At 38.4% G+C, this 26,055-nt stretch overlaps 1 protein-coding gene across 6 annotated transcripts in view; it reads left to right on the top strand.

Moving 5' to 3' along the window:
* Positions 1–396: 396 nt before the first annotated feature.
* LOC122905122 (putative RNA-binding protein Luc7-like 2) overlaps positions 397–26,055 on the top strand; it is a 62,056-nt gene continuing 36,397 nt past the window's right edge. Inside the window, exons 1-4 of one of the 6 annotated variants that reach the window (XM_044246688.1) lie at positions 783–832; positions 3,769–3,852; positions 14,286–14,356; positions 16,000–16,094. In XM_044246688.1, the coding sequence (XP_044102623.1) occupies positions 3,815–3,852; positions 14,286–14,356; positions 16,000–16,094 (204 nt within the window). In that variant the 5' untranslated portion in view covers positions 783–832; positions 3,769–3,814. Of the gene's footprint in view, positions 833–3,768; positions 3,853–11,163; positions 11,309–14,285; positions 14,357–15,999; positions 16,095–26,055 lie in introns of those variants that run through there. The other 5 variants (XM_044246687.1, XM_044246689.1, XM_044246691.1 and 2 more) reach the window with 5 other exon arrangements.

Consider the following 26,055-nt stretch of genomic DNA (forward strand, 5'->3'; position numbering starts at 1 on the left):
GCAGCTTATAATCAGTAAATACGCCTCCATTAGCTATTAAGACTGCTAACCTCAGTCGAACCGACGGGTAAGGTCTCCACGCACTGTCGACTCGGGGTAGCCCTCTGGCACATTTGCTAATCTGGGTCTGTTTCGCCAGCACAGCATAGTGCCGCGCAGTCCTGGCCCACTTGCAGCTGGTAGCGTGAGGTTTGCCGCCTCGGGCGGATTCGGCCCGAGGGTCGTTTGATAACCAGAGTCTCGCGAGATCTGGGGGGAAGGGGCGGGAGAAGTTCGCGTGCACGCGCCCCAGAGCCGTTAGGGTGGAACCTCTCCTGGGCGGGGCGGGTGGAGCAAATACAGTTGGACGCCAGTTGGTGGAGCCCCCGCGGGAAACAACTAAGCGCGAGGAGCGTGCGCGCTCACGTCCCGACGACGGTGGCGACGAGCGGCGTCAGAGCTTGAAGGGGGGGCCGGCGGCTTCTGGCGGGTGGCGGTGTTGGAGGCGAGAGCTTGCTTAGCACGTAACGCTTCTATCCCAAGAGCCGACGGAGAGTGAGGGAACGAGGGCTGCTTTCGGGGGCTGCTGCCTTCTACTTACACATCGTCGTGAGGAGCGCAGTCGGGACTCTCCTACAAGCCCTGCGGCTCCCTTTCCACACGCCTTGAGGCGGCGGCGGCGGCGGCGGCAACTGAGACAGCGTCTCACCTTCCCCCACCCCTTCCCCTGTCCCCCCTGCCCGAGAGGGCCCGGTCTGCGCCCCACCCCCGCCCGCTCGCTACGCCGCCGCCATGTCGGCGCAGGCCCAGATGCGCGCAATGCTGGACCAGTTGATGGGCACCTCCCGGGACGGTAAGTGTCTGCCAGTGCCCTGGGGGTGGGGGAGGGGAAGGGGAAAGCGAGAGGAAGGGGCTCCACGGGCGTACCTGGGCTTGCGTGTGTGGCTGAGTAAGGGGCTCCCAGATTGGTAACACGAGGTCCCGGCTCCCGTCCCATCCAATCAGTGCTGGGCAGGCGGGCTTGGGGGGCGGTGACCGAGCGGATTGGCGGGAACCGCTGCCAATGGGGTCAGGCGGGGCCTGGAGGCAGAAAGGAGAGTTTGAGATTCAATGTTGACTTGTCTGGGACGGCAGAGCGCACGTCTCTCTTGGCGTAGTCGGTCGTCCCGTTTTGTGGCTAATTAGGTACCGGTGAACCGCTAAGGCCTCCTCCCCCTGAATTCCTTAAGCCTGAGCTTTGGGATCGTCCCTCGCCGCCGCCCTCCAGAGCTTGCAGAGAGAATTGCCCCACCCCTATCCCCCCGCCCCTTACCTGGGTCCGGAGAGAAGCTTCACTAGGAACCCAGTCCCAGAAGTGTACTCTCGATCCCCACAGAAACAATCCTTATGGAAAAATCTGACCCAAACCATGGTTTCTTGAAGTGGGTGTGTTTGGCCCCATTTTGTGAAAAGAAATGTTACGGCTTGTTTTTTTCCGAGAGACCTCCATTTTGTTAGAGAATTTAATAAAAGCTTTGTTCAGTAAATATTGACAAATCTTTCATGTGCCCCCAAATAGAACCATTTTGAAAATGTGGTGCCCAGTGAAATAGAATTGAGGGAAACAACGATCCTTTTAGGCACTTAGGTTAGAATTTGTGTAGAAAATTACTAATTGCGGATATTTTTGTCATAAAGAGAATTTCTAAGTAAAAAGATGAAATGCTTTTGCTTTTTTGGTGATGATAATGTATTATCAAATTGAGTTCAAATAATGCTAATACGGAGGAAAGGTCTAGTTCAGTACTTTTTTAAAAGCAAAACACTTGCTTATTTTTATGTTGCTTGTTTAGCAGATCGTTTCTTAGCCATTAAAGAAATGCTTTTTTCTTGAAAAGTTATTTAAATTGCTTGGCGTAAGAAAAAAGGCACACTTATATTTTTAAGTTGCTCTTGTAATTTTCTTGAATACTTTGCAGCAAAATATGTGAGTAGATTTTAAAAAATATACTGAATTGAGGTCTTTTTCGCAGTGCATACAGAGAATGGCTTTTCAGGATTCACAGTTCAGTTTTCATAAAAGCCCATATTGGGAATTTGTCTTAAATAGGACGTACAGACAAATAGGTGGAGGTGTGGCAAACCTACTTGTGGTTGTGTAGAGAGGAGGGAAAATTGGGAAGGAAATGAATTTTGTGTAGTAAACCCTTGAAAGTTAACATTAATTAAAAATGTCCCTGGAACTTTTTTACCTGTTCATTTTTCACTGTTAGATAAGAATGGTTATTTTATAACTACAGCATGTCTTAACATTGCTCCTTTTCCATAATGAAGACCGTATTGGGAAGGGACCTAATTCAGGATTTTAGCTGACAGAGTAACTAATTTTTGTAATAAAAGTAAGAAAATCATTTTAAGATTTTACATGAACCTTTTAATCCTAGATGGGTACCATTTTTGGTACCTTCTGCATGGATTGAATTTTCTAATTTCACTGGGAGGGTAGTTGGATCAAAGTAATTGCTGTCACCTGATATCATCTGATACATTTCCAAATGAGGTAGCCAATCTAGTATTGCAAAGCTACATTAAAAAAATACATATATATATAAATATATTCTTGTGTGTGTAGTCAGCAGAAACATGGATTTCTTAAAATCCATTCTGCTTTGTATACAGATAAATTTACATTTTTTATGTGAATGTTACCGGATTTTTTTTGCCTCCAGACTAAGGATTTACCAATGAACTCATGTTAACGAGTCCACGATATTATTTAGCTGAAATGACTGGATTTTCACTGCTGTGTTGGGCCAGAAGTAAGAAACCTACTACTTTGAAGGAAAAGAAATGAATGTTTTTTTAGATACCCATATTAGTTCTTTTATGTATACAAGATAAGAATCAGAACATTCTTTTCCTGACCAGATAATGAGTTTACATATTTCATCTTACGATTCAGGACCTTTAAATAATTAGGATTGTTCTTCTTTAGCATACAGTCAACTTCAAGTTATCCAGGGGTAGGAGAATACGTTCCTGAATAACACCATATAATTTTAAAACCATAAAATGGAGAGCTTTGTATTGGACAAAGGAACAGCTTACAGGGAATGCTGTTGGGTGTCTTTGGCACTAGAGGTGGAAATGGGGATCCAAGAGGTGGGAGAGAGATGGAAAAGGTAGGTAGGGGAGGGTGTGTTTAAGGCAGTTCTCCCCCCCCCCCCCCCGCCCTTTAAAACAATCATTCCAGAGACTGACTATAAAACGGCTACTGTCTTCTGGGACTATGTGACTCAAGGTTGTAATAACCCCTCCTCAACCTTTAGTGTGTCCTGTCTCTGAGGGAATCTGAAGTGGCACAAGAGGCCTAGGGCACTGGGAAAACTTTGTTTCCCTTTCACCTCCCCCTCTCCTCCACCAATAAAAATACTTATTCCTTCTTCCCTTCTCCCAACTCAGTTTTTATTAAGTTCTTTTTAAAGCTCTTTGGAGATGTAAGTCTATTAAAAGTACCTTATTTTGAGTTACTTAATTCAGCTAATCCTGTAGATTACCTAATCTTTATTGAAATTCTCAGAAATAGGAATTTTAGTGTCAGGGAAATGGAGAGGTAATTTTGGATCACTGGGCACTTCCAGAAAGGACAGTCTTGGGTGAGTGGTGGAAGTGGGGGGCGTTGGACAACCAGAGGGCAGCATGATGGTGCTGGGAGGCTGGGCAGGGGGATGACCAGGTGGTGGGAGAGGAATGCATAAGGGTGGTGGGAGGGCCAAAGACAAACTTTGCCTTCTTTGCAATTTTGCCTAGGGCCCTGGTGGTGGCAACCGCCTGTGTGCCACTGAAAATCGTGCCGATGCCTGGCATACTGCATAAATGGAAGCAGGGTACCGCGTGAGTTGAAACATTGGTCACACTATATAAAGTTTGTATATGTGAATCAGTGTAACTCATACCCATGTAACTGGGGGTCTGACTGTATTTGGATTTTTCTGATAAGGCATCATGGGCTAAGGAAAAGAGCCCTGGGCTGAGACTCAGGAGACCTGGTTTCTAGCCCCAGCTGTACCTCTAATTGTAACCTTGGGTAAGTCACTTAACCTTTTTTGCCTCAAGTTAAATCAATAATCTGTTAAATGGGAAACCAAATAATTTCCTATGTTACACTCAAAAAATGTTGAAAAATAAGTATATTTTAAGTTTTTTTAGGAGAGAGGAACCATAAGTAGATATAAATTAGTATGTTATTTTATCTGAAGTTCGAGGTAAATTAAACTTTATAAATACCTTTTTGTTGTAGTTGTTGGCATTAGTAGAAGGGAGAGGGGATAAGTTTTTTTACCCTGAGCATAGTCCATTTGAAAGGAGGGAGGATCAGCAAAGGAGAATTCAAGCAGCAATTTGAGAATTGTCTATGTGACAGTTGGAGGAACTCGTGTCCTTGCATAGACTAGTTATTTTTTCTGAGTTTGGTTAATTGCAGAAATGTCCCTTAGCTAAAACTTTGCCAGCAAATAGACTTTGGTTATAAGCTTCTGGTCCTGACCCCTAAAAGGCCTGGCAAGGTGCAAGGGAGAGGAATTAAACAAAATGGTGGGTATGAATTTAGATTATATCCTAAGTTTAGAAACCAGGGAATTTAGAGAAGTGTTTGAGGTCTCCATATTTTTAAATTACTTACAACCTTTAAATGGCAGAGATCATCTTGGAAAGGTTAAAACAGGCCAGAAATGACAATCATCCCCAGCATCTTCCCTTTCTGTAGTTCATGTCCCAAGCGACCAGTGAATTAATAGAATGTGGAAAACAGTAGAATTTTATTGCAGTATTAGTTGCCCATTATGGTTAGGGAATGTCTAGGGCAAGTTAAAGCTTTCAGATAATTGTACCTATTTTTTAGGGTAATCCTTCTAAACATACAGTGATGTGTTTCCTTAGTTAATAGAGTACATTTAGTCATAATTTGTCAGTTACATTGTATAGTAGTTTTATAGAATGTAAAATAAAAGGGTACTACTCATCCTAGGAGGTAACCAGGAAAATAAAGTTCAGTAAATCATGTACTTGTTCCTAATATAAGTTTAGTGATAATGTAACTTGAACCTGTAGGGTAGTATGACATTGCTGCCTTTCTGCAAAATAAATCATTGAGTCAAAGATAGCAGTGTAATCTTCAGTGGATTTTCTTCATAAAGTCATCTTTACTGTAATCTGTGTTTCTTGACTTGTCATCAACATTGAGAGCATTTTTTTTTTAAATTTTTCTCATTAGCATAATGAGCCATATTTATTTCTTGGTCAGTTGTAAACCATTCTATTCCACTTGGATTGTTCATTATAAGTGAAGGAGGCATAGCCTTTAATGTATAAGCACACATTTTAAAAAATAATAATGGGGTATATCTTACTCCAGAGCTTGTAATTCTTTTAACTTAAGAAATTTTGGCAAAAATAAGGTTAAACAGTAGTTAAACATCAGGCTAAATAAGAGTTCTGCTGAATATTTGACTTAGAGGTTCAGGCATATCAAAGCAGTGAAAGCCCTGTTAACATCCATATGGTGAGCCTATTTTAAACAAACTTTAATTCATTTTACATTTTGAACTCTGAATATTTCTGTCTGCAAAACAGCCCAGAACAGTAATGGTATCATTTCATGTAATCTTGTTTTCTTCTTGGATTCTCTATAGTCATTTAGCTTTCCTCAAGGAAGCCTATGCTTGTGAGATATTCTTTTACTTTGGGTAAAGAAATAAATGGAAACCAAAGAAAAATTTTGTTTATCACTACATAAGCTCTGTAAGCAACAAATAAATGCTTTGATTTGGATAAGATGTTACATGAGGAAAAATGGTGGTGAGCTGCACGGTCAACATAGGTAGGAAAGGTGTCATGGATCATGGTCTTAATGAGTCAGATAGTGGTGTTGAGTACTCGGTGGTTTATACAGATATTAAAGCTTGAAGTTGCTAAGAGTTCAGGCAAGTGGTGGGGTTGCAAAGATAGGTAGATGGCTTAAAACTGAAGGTCACCTAAGTGTGGGCAAAACTAGATCAGTGAGGGAAATGCTCCTCAAGGATGGAATTCTAGAAAGGTACATGAAATGGATTGAATCCTACAAACCTGGGGCTATTAGTATAGTCTACAAGGAAATACCTTGTAAACGAATAAACGATTGTTTTAACCTCTCAGTCAGTCAACTAAGAAATTGTAGACAAAGAAGATGAAGAAAGTTGGAACATTTTGCTGGAGAAGGAATGAGGGAGTGAGAGGGTACATTTCTGACAGGAATCTTGTGAATTCACTTGCAGAAAAGTCATTCTGTACCTTTTTGGTTTAAATTCTCATGCAGTAGTAGCCGCTAGGGTAAAAATTGGAAGCAAGGCCAAAATACATCAGTTAATCAGTTTTTGTAAGGTGACTGAGGTTATAGAGTAGTTTTGTAAAAACTGAGTAAATGGGGACGCCTGGGTGGCTCAGTGGATTAAAGCCTCCACCTTCGGCTCAGGTCATGATCTCGGGGTCCTGGGATCCGCTCTCTGCTCAGCAGGGAGCCTGCTTCCACCTCTCTCTCTCTCTCTGCCTACTTGTGATCTCTGCCTGTCAAATTATAAATAAAATCTTTAAAAACAAAAACAAAAACTGAGTAAATGTATTTTGCTCTTTTAACATGGGGTAGCGAAAGGGGTCTTTAAAAAATTTTTTTCTAAAAAAAACAAAGCTCACTAGATATTGATCCATATGTTCTAATTTAGTTGTGAACCATGTGCATTGATGTTTGACCTGTGTGATTCAACATGAAAAGAATTAACCAGATGCCCTTGCTGAGTCTTTAGTCATGTCTCCTGAATGCATGGTAAATTGTTTTGTTTTTATCTTCTTGAGACTTCAGGTTTCTCTTTCAGAGTAAAACTTCCCAGAGTTTTACCTTTTAATAAAATAAGTTGGATATTAATTGGTTATTATCTATGGGATACTTAACTGTTCACTGCCTCTTTATTTTGTCCTGTTACTAGATTACGCAGTATACCCTTTTTTAGTTATTTGAAGGTATATTTTAGATCAGGATTGGGACTGTGGCCCACCTGCTTTTTGTAAATAGTTTTATATGAATACAGCCATGCCCATTTGTGTACCTACTGTCTTTTGCTGCTTTGCCTTGAAACAGCAGAGTTGAGTAGTTGCAAGAGATATCTATAGCTGGCTAGTTTGAAATGTTTGCTGTCTGGCCCTTTAGGAAAAAGCTTGTTGACCACTGTTTTGGTGAGTGATTCTCAAAATGTGGTCCACAGACTTTAGCAGTACCTGGAGACTTGTTAGAAATGCAAATTCTTGGGCTGACTCCAGAAATTCTGGGGATTGGAGCCAATAATCTGTGATTTAAACAACCTTCTACATGACTCTGATGTGCATTAAAAGTTTGAAAAACTGTTCTAGATAAGTGTTTCCCAAGTGTTCGTCTCACATACCACCTTGACTGTTTTTTAACCCTATTTTCTGTTTATTTAATATTTTCTAAACATAAACTCACTTTCTAAAAACTTAATTTTAAAATGAAAATTTATGTCACCAGAAAAATACAATGAGAACAACATGGTATTTTTTTAAATATTTTTTTTCAAGATTTTACTTATTTATTTGACAGAGAGAGGGAATACAAGGAGGGAGAGTAGGAGAGGAAGAAGCAGACTCCCTGCTGAACAAGGAGCCTGAAGCAGGGCTTGATCCCAGGACCCTAAGATCATGACCTGAGCCAAAGGCAGACACTTAACAACTGAGCCACCCAAGCTCCCCAACAACATGATATTTTAAGAGATAAAACTTAGACTCAAAAAAATTCAAGAAAAGCTTAGATTCTGTTGTCACACTGATAATCACTAAATAATTCAGTGGTGCTTAAAATGTTGGTGAAATCCTGTTGGTGAAATTGGATAACACCTAAAATCATCTTTTGTATAAATCTCATACTTTGGAAAATACTGTTCTAGTGAAAGAAAAGGCTGTTTTAACTACATACCCAAGCCCTGAAGTAGAAATGACCAGAAGAAGCACATACCTGTGAGATGGAGTGATCTAGAATCCCTAGAGGTTCGTCTAGTCCTCAAGGGTGAAATTACTTTATTTAGCTTGAATTCTCTCTCCTCAGTAGTGTTTTGGCCAATGGTAGCCAGCAGTTCTGCAGGACTTCACCAACCTGTTTCACAACGGGCATGTGGAAAGGTGCCTGGCTCTGGGAAAGGCTACTTATAAAAGATTAACCCCTGGACTAGAAACTGTGGGTGAGGTAGCTGTGGTTTTACCTTGCAGATAGGGGAACAGCAGGATAAGCTTGCTAGAACAATAGTTGATTCTGGAAACCATGTGGTTGTATTTTGAGAAATTCCCATGTTATTTTACTTGCCTCATGGTATTAAAAGGATACTTCCCTGGACATAGTGTTCTCTTTATTTACTGGCTGATGTGCTTTAGGGTATAATAATTGTTAATAGGAATAGAATCTTTCTTTTCCTGAATATCCCCAGGTTGCTGATTTGCTTTAGTTACTCCTTTTCCTTAGAGATTATGGACACATGGGTTTCTGTTGTCTTTTGTATCTGCAATAAAGTAGTGATGTAGGACTCTAAACTGACAGGCTAGTGGGAAATGAAGGCTTACACATAAACAATTATGTTTATTTTTAATTGATGAATTCTATGATGTTGATTGTATGGGTCTTATTTGGCAAAAACTTAAAAAAATGCAAAAGACTATCAGACACCTATAGGAGTGAACAAAAGTTACTTTGTTCAAACTAAAAACAAAACAAAATATTGCAAATGAGGTTCTTCTCTCCCCTTCACAGTCACAGTTCTTTCCCCAGAGGCCATCTAGTGAATTTGGTGTGTATTCAGCGTGACACAGTATTTCTGCTGTGTTGTTTCAGTAGTTGCAAGGCTCAGTCTCCTTCATTGTAATCTGTTTTTCATTTTAACTTTTTATCATTGAGTTGTCTGTCACTTCTGTCCTTTGATATTCTCATTTCTTTTCTTATTTCTTTCCTTCACTATTTTTTGATTTGGGGAGGCTTAGCTTTTATTGCTATAGCCAGCTAACAAGAATTTGTCTTTGTGATAAATCAACCAATCACTTTCTCTTTGGTTCTTTTCAGCTATTTCTTCATAGCCAGAGATAGCTTTCATTACTTCTGGTTTTGTGTATAGAAAGTTCTGGATGATAGAAGGCACCAGATATTCCCAGTATAAGTGTTATTGTATCAGAATTTGCAGCTCTGCAAGTAAGTATCAAAATGGAAAATTTAGCAGGCTGCAGCTTTTTAATGACCATCTTTCCTGTCTGACATATATCATAAAACACATTCTATATAATCTGCTTTTAGAACCTCATTTTTAGGTAACAGTTTATTCAGGCTTTTCTGATATATCTCTTAAATCTAAAAGGAGAAACATGTTGATAGATATCCTAAAGTGCCTTTCCACCACCAGCCCTGCTGTGGCCAAGAGTCTTTGCTTGTGTAATGAGAGAAGATTAGGGGTGGAATAGAACCCTTGGAATGTAGCTACTTTAGTATTCCTGTTCTCACATCTCCATCACCATTGTTAGTTCTTAAATATCCTGTAAGCTTTTTCACCTAATAGCCAAGCTGTTCCTCTGTCTCATTGGTTACAGTTCTGTTACATGGTTATTCTTTTCTTTTTTTCTTTTTAAGATTTTATTTATTTTTTTGACAGAATCACAGCAAGAGAGGGAATAGAAGCAGGGGGAATGGGAGAGGGACAAACAGCCTCCCACTGAGTAGGGAGACCGATGTGGGGCTCCATCCCAGGACCCTGGGATCAGGACCTGAGCTGAAGGCAGCCACTTAACGACTGAACCACCTAGGCGCCCCTGCATGGATTTTCATAGACAAGCAGGCTGGTAGATTTAAAAAGTTAACTTTAGCATTATTAATCTTTGATCACATTCAGTAAGAATGAACTTGTTCTAGCAGTTTCTACAATGGGCATTGCAGCTCTACAGTGGGCATTGCATGGGTGTGTTTTGGGGGTTCTCATAGGGGTAATAGTACTTATTTGTGATTATAAACCTACAGAACCCTATGGAAAGATTAAGAGGGATAGCTTTCTGGACCATATAGTACCCTTATTTTTGCATTTTCTGGGGGAAAATAAATTTGCTACTACTTACTTGGTATGACTTTGTAAGTTCTGTTAGATAGAAGTGACTTAATTTGGAAGGGACAATGCCATAATTGGTTTTTCCCACTGCCACTTTTGAGTACGTAATAAATACAATGAAGAGTTTGATATGTATCACGTTGTGTTAACTGTTTCAAAACCCCTCTAGTCACAATATATTAAGACATGGTAATGAGTCATTTTACAAAACAAATTCTGTACTTTCAACTGTATAAATATTCAGTGAATTAAACTAAGTGTGTAAACAATGCATGGAGTAATAGGTTTTTTTTTAAGGATAATTACAAATCATTCTTTTAGATGAGCTTTAGGCTGAATTCTAAAGGAACAGCAAAGGTAGTGAGAGAAGTTAGTGGAGTTGATGTGAAACTTTGAGAAGAGTATATTAAATAATCATATGGGTTTTTCAATGTAGCAGTCATGGTGCAGCAGGAATCCTGCTTTCACCCCTGAAGACAAGGGCTTCCTGGGACAAGCTTCCCGCCCTGTATGAGACTAGAAATTGGCCACCAGTCTTTATAGAGTTTCTGTGTTACTATGTGGACTCAGTAGCCGATATATTACAAGAAGTGGTAATAAGAGGGTGAAACATTTCTCTACATTCGATGATTCCAAGGGCACAGGGAAATGAGAAACTAAGCTATTGGTATATAGCTCTTTTTCTTGCTCTGCTTTCCTTTCACTGAGGGGTATGGATTTTATTTCAGAGGGAATGTACCTATCCTGTCTTAACCCAATGGTGACACTTGGCTCCTAACAAGTGTACCTGTGGGGAGGGGTTTGGTTGTCACATTGGAGAATATGGGAGGGCTTTCTCTCTCCTGGCCCCATTTATAAGCTAGGGGTTGCTTCCATTTGTTTTGTGTGCTATTGAGTTTTTCTCTGTTTTCCCTAAGCTAAGTTCTAAGCTAATTCTATACGAAAGAAATACTCATTAGTTGTTTTTATAAATTGCTTGCCTTAATGCCTGATAATATGCAGTAAAATAAGGATTCTGCATACCTTTATATATGTCAAATATTACAGAGTTTAAGGTTCTTTTAATTACAATACTAAACTCAGTTCACTTTTGCTTAGCCTTCACAGTTGTTGATCACATAGCATGGTCATCCACTCACAGCTTAAAAAAATACAGGGAGCATCGGAGAGAATGGGTAAAGTAAAATTTTGATGTTTTTAAAATAGCACCTAAATCTATGAAAGTTTATTTGATTTATTGTTTGTATGGGAGGGAGAGGGTGGTGGCACTGGGGGTGGGGTGGGTATCGGGAAAATAGCATGCACCGTGTAACATGATGTCCGATACCATCTAGGCTGAGGTTTTAAGTGTTACTACTACTGTTTAAGTCTAAGTCAGTTTCAAAAGAGACAGGACCATAAAATAACAGTGTTGGGATTTACAGTGGGCTTATTTTTCCCTCCCAACAAACTGAAGAGGATTTTGAGCATAGCAGTATTTGAGTACATTCTGGACTGGAGCTGCCTTTTCAGAGTGGCCTCTCTGTATTCTCCCAAGTGAAACTGCTTCAGTACCATGTTAGGCCCTGTTAACTCATGGAGAAACTTTGAGAAGAAGAATAGGCATTCCAGTTTTTGTTGGTATACTTGCAACTCAGGTGTTCCCAAATACAAATTACAATGTATGAAACTCATGAAGGGGTTGAACCAAAGAGAGAACTAAAGAAAGTTGTTAGTCTGAAATTAGTTGCTCAATAGTAAATATTAAACAGAAATTTTGATGCTTTCATTCAAATGAAGAACACTTTGCCTACCAAAGTTCCAAATCAAGTTACTAATTCTAAAAACTTGGATTGTAGTTATGTACAAAGCCTAATTAATAATTGTAGAGGTTACAGGGTAGAGAAACCTCCATGTTTTTATGGGTAGGACACTGTATTGCCGTAACTCAAATAACTTGGTTTAATCTCTGTCCTGTTATTTTTAAACTTTTAAAACTTTGTTTACACATTAAAAATCTGGATTGAAGAAAAAAATTAAATCAGGTTTTACTCAGAAAATGCTATTCTGGCCCTAGCTTTGCTATTCCTCTACATGTAGCCATTTGCCAAAGCCAAATTTGACTTGGAGTATTTACTGTTCCCTAAATCTTTCTGCCTACATAAGGTTTGTTAAAGAGAATACTCCAGTTTGAAATGTTCTTCTTCTTTCCTGTGGTCTGAGTCCTCTATCTTTTCTTTAAATTTTGGCTTCTGCTTTTTGTATGAAGCCTTTTCTAACCTCTCCATCCTTGGTGGCCATTCTACTCTTAGAATTCCTGAAGTACTACTGTTAGAGACATCCATTTGGCTCGTGGGTCATGCTACCTTTATACTTGTTACTTCATTTAACTGTCCTATTTCTCTATCAACATCATGGACTCCTTGAAGGTAGAGAGCTTGTAATTATATGCCTATTTGTAACCCCATTGACTAGCACAGAGGGTATGTGCACTAAGAGGTTTGATTCTATCATTTGGATCCAGTGTTAGTGTAAGAGGGTAACTTTTTTTTTAAACTCAGGTTATTTTTATATGAATATGTGCCCAGAAAATCCAAAGATAAAAGATTTGAATTCATAAAGTAATTCTTTTTATTAAAAGATTTGGTTTATAATTATTTTCTATTAATTATAGTCTGACCCCCCCCTTTTTTTTTAAATGGGCACTGCTTTACCTAGTTTCTTTTGAAAAACATGGTTTGGGCCAGATACCTTGATAGAAACCAAAATTACCAGTATTTTTATTTTAAAATTCTTTGTTGGTTTAGCTAAATTAAGCATTTCATGGCATAAGCCCAAATAAGTTTATTAAGTACTGCATGGTAATGTAGCCAAATTATTTTAGGATGTTAACCTTAAAGTCTCTTAAGTAAAACTTTAAAAATATCAGTTACCAGATACTTAGTTGCTAATCCATCTTGGAATATTTCTGTATCTGAAATTATTAGTGGTTTTATTATTTCTTGGTCTTAGAGGTTTTCGTAATGTGTAAGCTGATATTTGATAGCTGTATTTATTGTGTTTGCAGTTATCAAATGTTTATAGAGCAAGCACTCTTTTTAAAAAAATACATTTTATTTATTTGACAGACGGAGAGAGATCACAAGTAGGCAGAGAGGCAGGCAGAGAGAGAGAGGCCCGGCCAAGCAGAGAGCCCGACTTGGGGCTTGATCCCAGGACCCTGAGATCATGACCTGAACCTAAGGCAGACGCTTAACCCACTGAGCTACCCAGATGCCTCTAGAGCAGCCACTCTTAACGCAGTGAGAAGTTACTTTAAAATGCTTCTTGACATTTATAGAAATAATGCTTTTTGTAAGAGCTCAGTAGGGATAATGTTTGCTAAATTCGTATTTGGAATTGTTTATATTGTACCTAATAGCTGTGTCTTCAGGGCACATATATCTTAATGTTAGACTTAATGTTGTGATTTCTGAAGCAAAAACAGTCACCCTACTTCATAAAATGTTTGACTAGTAAAACTTCTAAGAACCTTGGTATTATTCTAAGGCCTGGTTTATAGTTTACTGAGCCATTAGTTTGACATAGCATTGAAATAATATTGTTGTTGCATGCTAAAAAGCTTAGATATTGTAGTAGTTAGAATCCTAGATATGTGAGGGTTTTTTTTTCCCCCATTTAAAAAAGTTACATCATCTTTAAAATTCTTAACATAATTTGGGTACAGTTTAAAAATAAGACATTTTTTCTTACATACCAGTAAGCAAAAAAAAACCAAAAAAAAACAAAAAAAAAACTCTAATATATAGCATTGCCCTTATGGTGCTGCTTATCATAGTACCATTCTAACGTGAACTTACGCCCGGCCCTCACCAAAGTTTTAATGAGATAAAATGTTTAAAAAAGCATTTTTTAAAGCCCCTCTTGGCCCAGAGACCATTTCCCAGAGTTTCAGCATTGGACTTTTTCCTATGGTCAGTCATATTCTTATGTAGGGTTACACTTGTTAAGTCAATATTTTGAAAAAACAAAACACCCTGATTTTGTTCACTTTTGTTTTCATATACAAGAATCTTTACAGTCAACATGTACTTCTAGGTGCTGTATTGAAATTGCTGGCAGAGTCTATTCTATACAAACTGAACAATCTGGCCCCTTGTTTTATTTGTAAAGGTTCAATGTATCTATGCCTGCCTACTTCAATCTGCAAGGGAGTGTCAGAAAGGCCCCGCATTCGCCGAGCCGTGAGTTATCACTAACTTTTCAGATGTGTTAATGAATGTGGAACAAAAGCAGTTGTGTTTAAAAGGAAAAAAGGACCATCAAAATAACCTTTATTATAGTAGCAGGCGTGAACACTAAATGATTTATTCCAAATTGTGGTGTCAAAAATAACCTACTTTAACTAGAGATTAGCCTCTAGAAAACCTATTGTTGAACTGCTCTGAAGCTATCATTTTAGCTATAAATTACTTTTCTTAAATTTTATATACCCTGATTACAAATGAGAATTTTCTTTAAGTCTTTTTAACGGAATTAAAACAATTTGAACAAAATCTTACCCCACCTAAAAATGACATATTTAGTTGACTTCGCATTAAGTTGTTCAAAGTAATGTCATGTCCATGTGAAGTAACGTCAAAGTCCATGTGAAAGGGGCAAAGGTTTAACCTTTCTGTTATTCACATGTGAAAAACAAATTGATTTAAATAATTGAATCACTTCTAGATGAGTTTTTGGAGTGCCTCAAGCATCATGTTAAGTACAGAGGTATTTACAATCTCTTTTGGTACCAATAGTTCTCGCTTCAGTAATTCATCAGTAGGTTTTCATTCATCAATGATGATATCAATTTAAGGCTAAAATAAAACACCTACATTTCTTAGGGCTTATCATTCTACATAGAAAAAATGTCCTTAAGAGTTTTTTTTTTCTTTTTTTCCAAAAAGATTCTAAGCAAAAAAATTGTAACTAACATCTATATATTGTTACTAGAGCTAGTTACCTTTCTTTTTCTTAGACTCTTTAAAGTTTGAGTTAGATAGGCATATTTGACTAGGAGCTTGGATGCTTCTGTTGCTTAGGAGGTGTATTGTGTTACATGAAGACAGAATAAATTTAAATGTACCAGGTTTGGCCATATGTAGCACAGATCACCTAAAATTTGAAGGTATGGTACCTTTGGAGGCATTAAAGTTAACGTTTCATTTAGGCAATGTGCCTTTGTCTGACTGGTGTGTAAGTCCTTCTTCCAGGTTTGTACACTCTTAAACACGCTATTCTACCCTCTCTAACTCATCCCAGCAGCAAAAGGGAGACACTTCAGCTGGAACAAAATAGTGGAAGAAATGGCGTCTGGGGTTCAGTGGGGATTCGCAGTGTGTATGCAATGTTTGCAAGATTACTTTTTATGTTTTTCAATTAATGTAAATAATTACAAAATAAATCTATGCTTAGCGTCAAGTAGGGAACCCTGTATACCAGTAGAAACTTCCTTGTGGGTCTGCTGCAAGTCACTTAACCTCTTGGGGCCTCAGTTTCATTATCTGCAATTATCTGCAATGTAAAGGAGTTGGACTCCATAATCTTAAAAGTCCATTCCTGCTCTGTATCCTATGCTTTCCTGAAGTACTCTGTTTAACAGAATGCATTGCTTTCCCACTTTGACTATTTGAATTACATGTGCAGTACACATACTGCAACTGCATGTCTAAGATAGTTTTTCTGTAGGATATTATATAAAAAACTAATCCCTCTTGAGCTGATTTATAAAATAAATATATGTGTGTATAGCCACACAGAAAAAGCTAGCGATAGTAGGGCTCTCAGAAAATAAGTAGTTTCTAGTTGTCTAACCTTGAATGTTATTAACTTTCCTATATTACAGGAGATACTACTCGTCAACGAATCAAGTTCAGTGATGACAGAGTATGCAAGAGTCACCTTCTCAACTGTTGCCCCCACGATGTCCTCTCTGGAACTGTACGTATTTATTAAATTTACTGTTTGATTATTGGTATCCTACAGAAATGAACTACTTGAAAAAGACTTAATTCCTTGTCACCTTTTAAAAAGGTTTATAGGAGGGATTTGCATCTCTTATATTGTTTATTGAAGTTGATGATTTAAATCTACAAAAATGGAATTCCTCCAAAAAGTCTTGTTATCCTTTGCTTTATAATTATTTCAATTCTTCAGAGAAATTTTTGAAAAAGCACTTCTTATTTGGAATATAGAGGCAATTCTTATGCTGTAGTTGCACTTTCAGTTCTGCAATTATAGAAACAACTTTTAAAATAGTTTTCTTTACTGTTGATCAGAATAGACTTATGTCTAGCACATTATATGTTTAGATTTGTGCACATTATATATTGTGGAAGTCAGAGAGGAAAACATAGTCGCAAATACTTAAATTCACACAACTTAATTTTCTAGTAGTGTCACTTAAAATGCATTTATATTTCTGACTCCTAATAATGTAAAGCTTACTTAATTAGATTCTATATCTAGTGATGTTGGTTGACCTTGGAGTATTGTCATTTTAATTTGAAAGATAAATCACATGGTGATGGACCTATTTAAATGGAACAGAGGATCTGATTTTCTGACTTTGAGGTTTGGTTGAAATGATTACTCAATGCAAGAGCTTTCCTTCACAGGCTACATGTGGTGGTGGAGGAAGACTAGTAGGAGCTAAACATTTAGCTGGCTTTATTTCTCACTTGCCTGGAATGACTGAAATGAAGAAAAGATTTCTGGTCCATTTTCAGACATGATGAGTTCCTCTAGTTAAAGTATTCTAAATGAGTGGTTTCTTCTGGATAAGAGAAGTTAAATAGCTCTAACAGAAATCAAGGGCATATACAATAGGAAACACCTCTGTCTTTTTCCAGTAGGAAAGACTGTAAAACTGTATTAGGTTAAAAGAAAGAAAAGAGGGATGCCTGGGTGGCTCAGTTGGTTAAGCGGCTGCCTTGGGCTCAGGTCGTGATCCCAGCGTCCTGGGATAGAGTCCCACATTGGGCTCCTTGCTCCACGGGGAGCCTGCTTCTCCCTCTGCCGCTACTCTGCCTGCCTGTGCATGCTCGCTCTCTCTCTGGCAAATAAATAAATAAAATATTTATAAAAAAAGAAAGAAAGAAAGAAAAAGAAAACAACCCTGCTTTTAAAAGTATATGTGATAGCTAATTTTTTTCTAAGTGCAATAACATAACCCAGATTCTGAGCACTCAGCTTAGAACTATGATAAGATAATTGACCCTAATTTCTACTCTTTAGAGTGTCCATAAAGTATTTTCTGCTGTACTTATAAAACATTTGAAATCTGTAAAATGTATAATTATCTGTAGTATACTTTGATTCTCCACATTTACTATTAAATTTAACAGTCATTTTAGTTAATGGCTAAATTATCACTTCAAGTAATTTTTGAGAACAGGATTAATTAACAGAATGACAAAGTTAGTTTTTTTTTATTTTTTAAAACTATAAAACCAGCCATAGCAAGTGTTATATTCTTCAGATTTGCCATTAATAATAAAAATCTGACATCACAGTAGTGCTTTATGTTTTATAATGTACATATGCATTTATGCTCATTTCTTTCTTTCTTTTTTTTTGAGAGAGAGCACAAGCAGGGGGAGGAGCAAAAAGGGAGAGAGGGACAAGCAGACCCTGCACTGAGCGCTGAACCCATTGTGGTACTCGATTCCATCACCCTGAAATCATGACCTGAGCCAAAACCAAGAGTCAGATGTTTAGGGGAACCTGGGTGGCTCAGTTGGTTAAATGTCCAACTCGGGTCATGGCACAGGTCATGATCTCAGGGTCTTGGGATTGAGTGGTGCGTCAGGCCTGGTGCTCAGGGCAGAGTTCGCTCCGGATTCTCTCTCTGCCTCTCCTCCCCACAACCACACTCCTTTGCTTGTGTGTGCATGCATACTGTCTCTCTAAATAAAATAAATAAAATCTTTTTTTTCTTTTAAGATTTTTATTTATTTATGACAGAGTGAGGGAGGGAGCATAAGTACAGGGGAGCTGCAGAGGGAGAAGCGGGCTTTCTGCTGAGCAGGGAGCCTGATGCAAGGCTTGATCTCAGGATGCTGGGATCATGACTTGAGCCAGAGGCACAAGCGTAATGACTGAGCCACCCAGGTGGCCCAAAACAAATGAAATCTTAAAACTGTTTTTGTTTTATCATCCACAGTTAGCTTTAATGATAGTAGGTGAGTATTCAAAATCCCATAGTTTTATTGATTTAAAGTTCAATTGGGACCAGACCCAAGTTTTACTCATCATGTTTTCTACTCTGTAGGGAATACTTAATTTTTTATTCTTTTAAATGAAAAAGGATGAGTGGTTGGTCTTAGACTTTCCTTCTTTTAAGTTCTTGCCTGGTGGATTTATAAGATGCACATTTTCTCAAATCTAACATCTCTGAAACACACATTTTAAAATGATGATAGAAAAACATTAATTGGTAACATTTTCTTATGGTACAGAATTGAATATTGTGGCTTAAAATTGTCAGTGCTTGGATTATATTAAAAACGGTTATTGAAAACCCTTTTATAGGCACTATGCCAGGGAAACTCTGGATGAAAATACCTCCTTTTGTCAATGTAATAGACCTGAGATTGCCTTATGTAAAGATGATATTAAGAAGTTATGAACCTTTGGACGCCTGGGTGGCTCAGTGGGTTAAAGCCTCTGCTTTCGGCTCAGGTCATGGTCTCAGGGTCCTGGGATCATCGGGCTCTCTGCTCGGCGGGGAGCCTGCTTCCTCCCTCTCTCTCTGCCTGCCTCTCTGCCTACTTCTGATCTCTGTCTGTCAAATAAATAAATAAAATCTTTAAAAAAAAAAAAGTTGTTATGAACCTCTGTGAGAATTGAAGCAGAGCTTGTAGAGATGGCTGTGGGACTTTGTTAAGACTTAAGTGTTAGAGGGGCGCCTGGGTGGCTCAGTGGGTTAAGCCGCTGCCTTCGGCTCAGGTCATGATCTCAGGGTCCTGGGATCGAGTCCCGCATCGGGCTCTCTGCTCAGGGGCCTGCTTCCCTCCTCTCTCTCTGCCTGCCTCGCTGCCTCTCGCTGTGATCTCTCTGTCAAATAAATAAATAAAATCTTAAAAAAAAAAAAAAAAAAAAAGACAAGTGTTAGAGAGTGGTCTCCTTGATAACTCAAAACCATACATGTTGTTACTTTCTCATGACCCTTATTAGGAAAAAGCTATTTATAACAGTTCATCCTGTGTACAAATGGTTTATAATTACAGACTTATGACTTTGCAACCAGTCTCTCTAGGACTACTTTTTTGGCACAGTCTAATAGTTCACACCTCTTTATGTTGAAATGTCTGTTTCTCTTTTTCTTTCTTTTTTAACATGTTAGATGAAAAGAACTGAATTGTAACTTGATTTTATAATGTTTTTTCTTTGTTGTATAACTAAAGTTTACCCTTTTCCTGAGATCTGTCACTTCCAGCAGAATATGACTCACCAATACACTAAATTATTTAGCAGAAGAATACACAGAAGTGTATTTTCTGGCATTTTTGGAGATGGAAAGTCTGATTTCTAAAAATGCAGTCATGACTAACTATTGTATGAAGTATTTTTGGAATTCAGTTTGGTGAAAAATGCTCCATAATATTTTACCTTTTCATTAGTCTGATACTCTTTTATAACTGATTCATAAGTTAATAAGTCAGGAGATTAGATGTAGAATAGAGATTGAAAATAATTGTACATACGTATTTTTGGGTTATGGTTTTTATAAGCATGACTTTTCTTGTAACTGAGGAAGCTTCTTTATTTCAAAGACTTGTGTTATTCCCTTAGTCATTGAGAATATTGTTTTAAGTCTCATTCTTCTCCTCCTTTTGGTACACTTAGTTTCTTATTCTAGTCACTGTGCAAAAAGTAGGTAGCAACCCTTTCAGATTTAGCTTCTTGTGATCTGGGAAAAAGGTATGTAGTAGTAATATAGTTATTTATTTATTTATTTATTTGACAGAGACAGACACAGTGAAAGCGGGAACACAAGCAGGGGGAGTGAGAAAGGGAGAACCAGACTCCCCACTGAGCAGGGAGCCCAATGCAGGGCTCCATCCCAGGACCCTAGGATCATGACCTGAGCCGAAGGCAGACGCCTAGCAACTGAGCCAGGTGCCCCTGTAGCAGTAATAATTTAGAGGCATTAAATATAAAGCAGAGATCGTAACAGAAGCTTGAAATTGAGGTCTGCAGAGGTGAAAATGTATACTCTCATGATGTGCCTGTCCTGAAATCAGAAATGGCCACTACTAATTTTATTACAGCCTTCATCAAGTATAATTGGAGGGTTGACAGACCATCATGTAATGTAAGGTCATCATTTCATGGGAGGGAAAAATTAAGGTTCAGAGAAATTGTGCTTGTCAGATGTCTCACAGAGAATTACAGTATATTATATAACACAGGAATCTTAGAGGTATTTAAATCTAAATACTTTTAAAAATGTTTTTGTGGCTTTTGTTAGTTTTTTAGATAGCACAGTTACTTAGGTCAGTGACTTTCAAATGTTTCTGACGTATCCTTGGATGTATTTCATGCCCTACGGGGACTGGCCAGTCTTTCCTATTTTAATAGGAATTTTACACATTACAGGTATAGGGGCTTTCCATGAAATTTTGTTTAAAAAGAGATTCTGCTGCTCAGAAATTGAATTTAAAGTTTAAAATTGAGGGACACGTGGGTGGTTCAGTTGTTAAGCATCTGCCTCTGGCTCAGGTTATGATCCCAGAGCCCAGGGATTGAGTCAGGAAGCCTGCTTCTCACTCTCCCACTCCCCCTACTTGTGTTCCCTCTCTATGTCTCACTCCATCAGATAGCTTTAATAAATAATCTAAAAAAAAAAGGTATAAAAAGTAAAGTTTAAAATTGAGAAATCGAGACAAAGTAAAAATTTTTTCTGCCTTTTTGAAGTGATTGAGTAGGAATATTAGTTGTCAAAAATTCTCTGTTGACTTTATGTTGCCCTAAAAGGTTCTGGTTTTTAGCTGAAGTGCAGTTTTTACTAACTGTTCAAAGTCCCTTATTGTTTCTCTAAACTATTCTGTTTAAGGGCTGGTCTAAAATCGGTTACTTGGATACATACAAGCCTGAACTTTCAAACTGTTGAAGTCTCTTTGCTAGTACATATGTAAAAGAGCCGTGGGAGTATGGAGAAGCAGAATAAGTATAAGAAAGAAAGAAACCGCAGAATTTTCTCAACCAGACCCTAGAATGTAAGTTTCATAATAAGGGCAGGCATATTTTGTTCAGTGCTAGGTCCTCAGCATCTAGAACAGTGTCCCTCCGTTGTGTTGAATGAGTAATCAGTCCACCCAAAGTAAAACACTAAATAAGTCTGTTACAAAACTAACCTGGGTTTGAAAAATTAACCATTATTAGTGGGAAATGTGTTACTTTTAACACGTAAGGTGCTGGAGAGTGTCTTGGGTTTGTTGAGTTACTTTTCTAATAATGACAGCAGTAGGGGTGCCTGGGTCGCTCAGATCATGATCCCAGAAGTCTGGGATGGAGCCCCACATCTGGCTCTCTGCTCAGCAGGGAGCCTGCTTCCTCCTCTCTCTCTGCCTGCTTCTCTGCCTACTCGTGATCTCTGTCTGTCAAATAAATTAATAAAATCTTAAAAAAAATAATGACAGCAGTATTTCCACATGAAGATGTGAAAAAATTAGTCTTTAGAGACTTTCAACTCAGAATTTCTTCCCCCAAAATGGCTTGTTTTGGGCTAATTTGTTTTTCGTTTTTTAAGATTTTATTGATTTATTTGAGAGGGAGAGAGAGATATGAGTGGGAGAAGCAGACTCCCTGCCGAGCAGGGAGCCAGATGTGGAACTCCATCCCAGGACTCCAGGGTCGTGACCTGAGCTGAAGCCAGTCGCTTAACCAACTGAGCCACCCAGGGCCCCTATTTTTGTATTTTTTAGCAGTTCTTAGCATCAGTCCAGATAACTGGTTTCATTTTTTTTTTCCTTTTCAATTTACATGACAAGTAAATTTCCAGAGCCCCCCAATTTGTAAAAATGCCAGTTTTAATGCACCCTAAGTTTTACCAGTTTTGGCTTTTTTTTTTTTTTAAAGATTTTTTTTTTTATTTGTCGAAGGGAGAGAATGTGTAAAAGCAAGGGAGCCCCAGGATGAGGGAGAAGCAGACTTTCCGCTGAGAGTCTATCCTAGGACCCTGAGATCTGACCTGAGGCAAAGGCAGACTCCCAACTCACCGATGCCACCCAGGTGCCCCTAGTTTTGACTTTCGAAGTATATTTTATGTCCTTTTATTAAGCAGATTTTGCGATTTGTGTTTTATTCTTCAGTTACAAAAATGCATTCCTTTAATAAGCATTTCTAGAGATTAATTAAACCAAAACACCTTTGGTGTCTAGGAAGTCAGAGGCACAGAAAAAGCTTCCCAGTGAGTAATTAAACTTTGCTACTAAACTTTAAAAACCAAGCCCTCAACATTGTTGATAGCATTGTTGGCAAATTGGCACACAAATACCCTGAACTATTCAACTTAGGGTGCATATGCCCTTGGGAAACTTTTTTTCTGTCCTACTAAATAATCTTATAGTCATTCATTTTATATACTTTAGGCTTATGGAAGTGATTTTTTTAAATGTCTTTTTTTTTTTATTTTTTAAGATTTTCTTTGTCAAAGAGAGGGTACATGCTTAGGGTGCATACAAGCAGGGAGAGTGGCAGAGGGAGAAGCAGCCTCCCTGCTGAACAAGAAGCCTGATGCCAGACTCAGCACCCTGGGATCACGACCTGAGCCAAAGGCAGACCGCTTGATGATTGAGCCACCCAGGCACCCCGAATCTTTAATTTCTGTAATAGAAAATTTTGACTATAAGTAGAAGTAGAATTGTATAATGAACTTCATGTACCCATACACCAGCTTCAGTAAATCTTGACCACAGAGCTACCTTATTTATAATCACTTAACATCCTTGTTTGGTATTTTGAAGCAAATTTTAACTCTTGGACCTGATAGATGAATCTGGAAACAAAATAAAATAGTAAAGACCAATTACTCCCAGGCAAAGTAGAAGAAGATCTGGAAGTCACTGTTATATAAGGCAGATTGTTTTTCCTAGTTTGGTACTTCATTAACATATTTTGGTGTCATATTTGTTTTTCTGTACAGTGATTCTCAATAAATGCTCATTACCTAAGAACCTCAGATCGTCCTCTGAGTATTCCCAGAACTCTTCAGAACTGTTTTAGAGATGCATACAGTTTTATAAACTGTGTTTTAACAAGTCTGAAGAAACTAGTATGTCTCTGAGGCTATTCAGTGGAGTAGTTATAAATGCATCATTTGGAGGATGTAAACAATGAACACAGAGCAAGCACATGATAATAAACGAAACCTTAAAACAAATATTTTTTGTTACTGTACTAGGGGATTAACCACAAACATCAAGCAGAGTCCCAGATTCTCTATCACTGGATATATATATATTTTTTAATATTTTATTTATTTATTTGACAGACAGAAATCACAAGTAGGCAGAGAGGCAGGCAGAGAGGGAGGGGGAAGCAGGCTCCCTGCTGAGCAGAGGGCCTGATGTGGGGATTGATCCTAGGACCCTGGGATCATGACTTGAGCTGAAGGCAGAGGCTTTAACCCACCGAGCCACCCAGGTGCCCCTGGATATATTTTTTATTTTTTTTAATTTTATTTATTTATTTTTTTAAAGATTTTATTTGTTTATTTGACAGAGAGAGATCACAAGTAGGCAGAGAGGCAGGCAGAGAGAGAGGAAGGGAAGCAGGCTCCCTGCTGAGTAGAGAGCCTGATGCGGAACTCGATCCCAGGACCCTGAGATCATGACCTGAGCCGAAGGCAGCGGCTTAACCCACTGAGCCACCCAGGCGCCCTGTATATATTTTTTAAACTGATGAATTTTACCTTGATGTACAGGTGGCAAGACAGATGACTTACTGAAATACTTTTTAGTTTGATGATTCTCAGTCATTAAGGGAATTTTATTTTGACCCATATACAGTAAAACATTGTGAATGTTTATTGTCCCATAGACATTACTAGTCTGTAAGATCAAAAAATATAGGCATTTCTGTTAATGTATTTGGATAATGTAATTTGTAAAATTTCCACATTTTAGTTTTCATGGTTTTTTTTTTCCTTTTATGGTATTTATTGTAGTGTTTGGAATAATGAAATTTAAGTAATAACGAAATTAAGAAATAGAAAAAGAAGATGTGGAAGGTAGGCTGAATGGAGAAAGTAAAGAGAATTCACAGTAAAAGTTAACAAAGAATTTCTCTTCAAAAAGTGATTTGTTTGAGGTGCCTGGGTGACTCAGTGGGTTAAGCGGCTGCCTTTGGCTCAGGTCATGATCCCAGGGTCCTGGGATCATCAGGCTCCCTACTCCGCAGAGAGCCTGCTTCATCTTCCCCTGCCTGACCCCTCTCTCTCTGCCTATTTGTGCAGTCTGTCTCTGTTAAATAAATAAAATCTTTTTTTAAAAAAAAGGTGATTTAGTTTTTCATCTCTTTGGGAGTGGAACTGATGGCTGAGGTCAGCATTCATTCACTCATTCACTCATTCATTCATTCACTTCACAAGTACTTAGGACCGACTGTGTGCTGTGTTGGGGATACAGAAGTGAACACGGGTTTTTCCTTTAAGTGGTGGGAGCTAGCATTCTGCTGTCAGAGACAAACAACTAAGTGAAAAATAATGTGATTTCAGGTCATGATTTAAGTTTCTAGGACCAAAAAAAGCATGGTAGGTAAGTAAGTAGGTAACTTCGACTGTCTGAAAAGGTGGTCCAGGGTGGTTAGACAAAACTGTTCTGATGAAGTGACATTTGAAGAGATAGAACTGTTAAGAACCTTAAGCCAGTCACTTCTGAGCAAGAATGAACTTATATGTTGCTTCCTCACAAAACTTTTGGTGTTTTCCTACTTATTGTACATATGGCCAAAAATCCAAAATCCTTAGCCCATTCTACCTCTTCCTTGAATGAATAAATCCTTGAAAAATTCCTGTTTTTTACCAGACTGATTTATTCATTGTTATCTCACTGTTTTCCTTCCCTAGCATGATTGCTGTTTTAGGTTACCTCTTTTTCTCTTGCTGAAGTAACTTTTTTCTTTTTTACACATTTAAATCCTGCCTGGCTTGCTATATGTGATTGTGTGAGCCTATATAGCCTTTTAGCCTCTGAACCCCAGTGTAGCGCCTGCTCTCCATCCTACTGAATAGGCATTCGTTACTTTTTCTTGTTTATATATGTGTTCTTTCTCCTCAATTAGCATTGTCTTTCTAGGGCAAGGACTTTTTTTTTTTTTTTTTAGATTTTATGTATTTGAGAGCATGTGATGGAGAGAGCACAAACTGGGTGGAGGGGGAGAGGAAGAGAGAGAGAGAAGCATACTCCCCACTGAGCAGGGAACCCAATGCTGGGCCTGATTCCAGGACCCTGAAATTAAGACCAAGCCAAAGGCAGATGCTTAACCAACTGAGCCACCAAGGTGCCCCAGGGACTTTTGTTTTAATGTTATCTAGATATCTTTGCATATCTTGGTTTGGGATGAATAAGAAAATATCTCATGCTGGGCGCCTGGGTAGCTCAATGGGTTAAGGCCTCTGCCTTCAGCTCAGGTCATGATCCCCGGGTCCTGAATTGGGCTCTCTGCTCGGCAAGGAGCCTGCTTCCTCCTCTCTTCCTGCCTCTCTGCCTACTTGTGATCTCTGTTTTGTCAAATAAATAAGTAAAATCTTAAAAAAAAAAAAAAAAAAAGAAAAAAGAAAATACCTCATGCAATGTTCTTCAAAAACAATATTAAAAGCTAGAAGAAGAGCTTTATTGTTCTTTATCCACTCAGGGAAAAATGGACTTGGAAGTGGAACATATAAATGGGAATG

Source organism: Neovison vison, chromosome 4 (genome assembly GCF_020171115.1).
Source record: "Neovison vison isolate M4711 chromosome 4, ASM_NN_V1, whole genome shotgun sequence".
NCBI lineage: Eukaryota > Metazoa > Chordata > Mammalia > Carnivora > Mustelidae > Neogale > Neogale vison.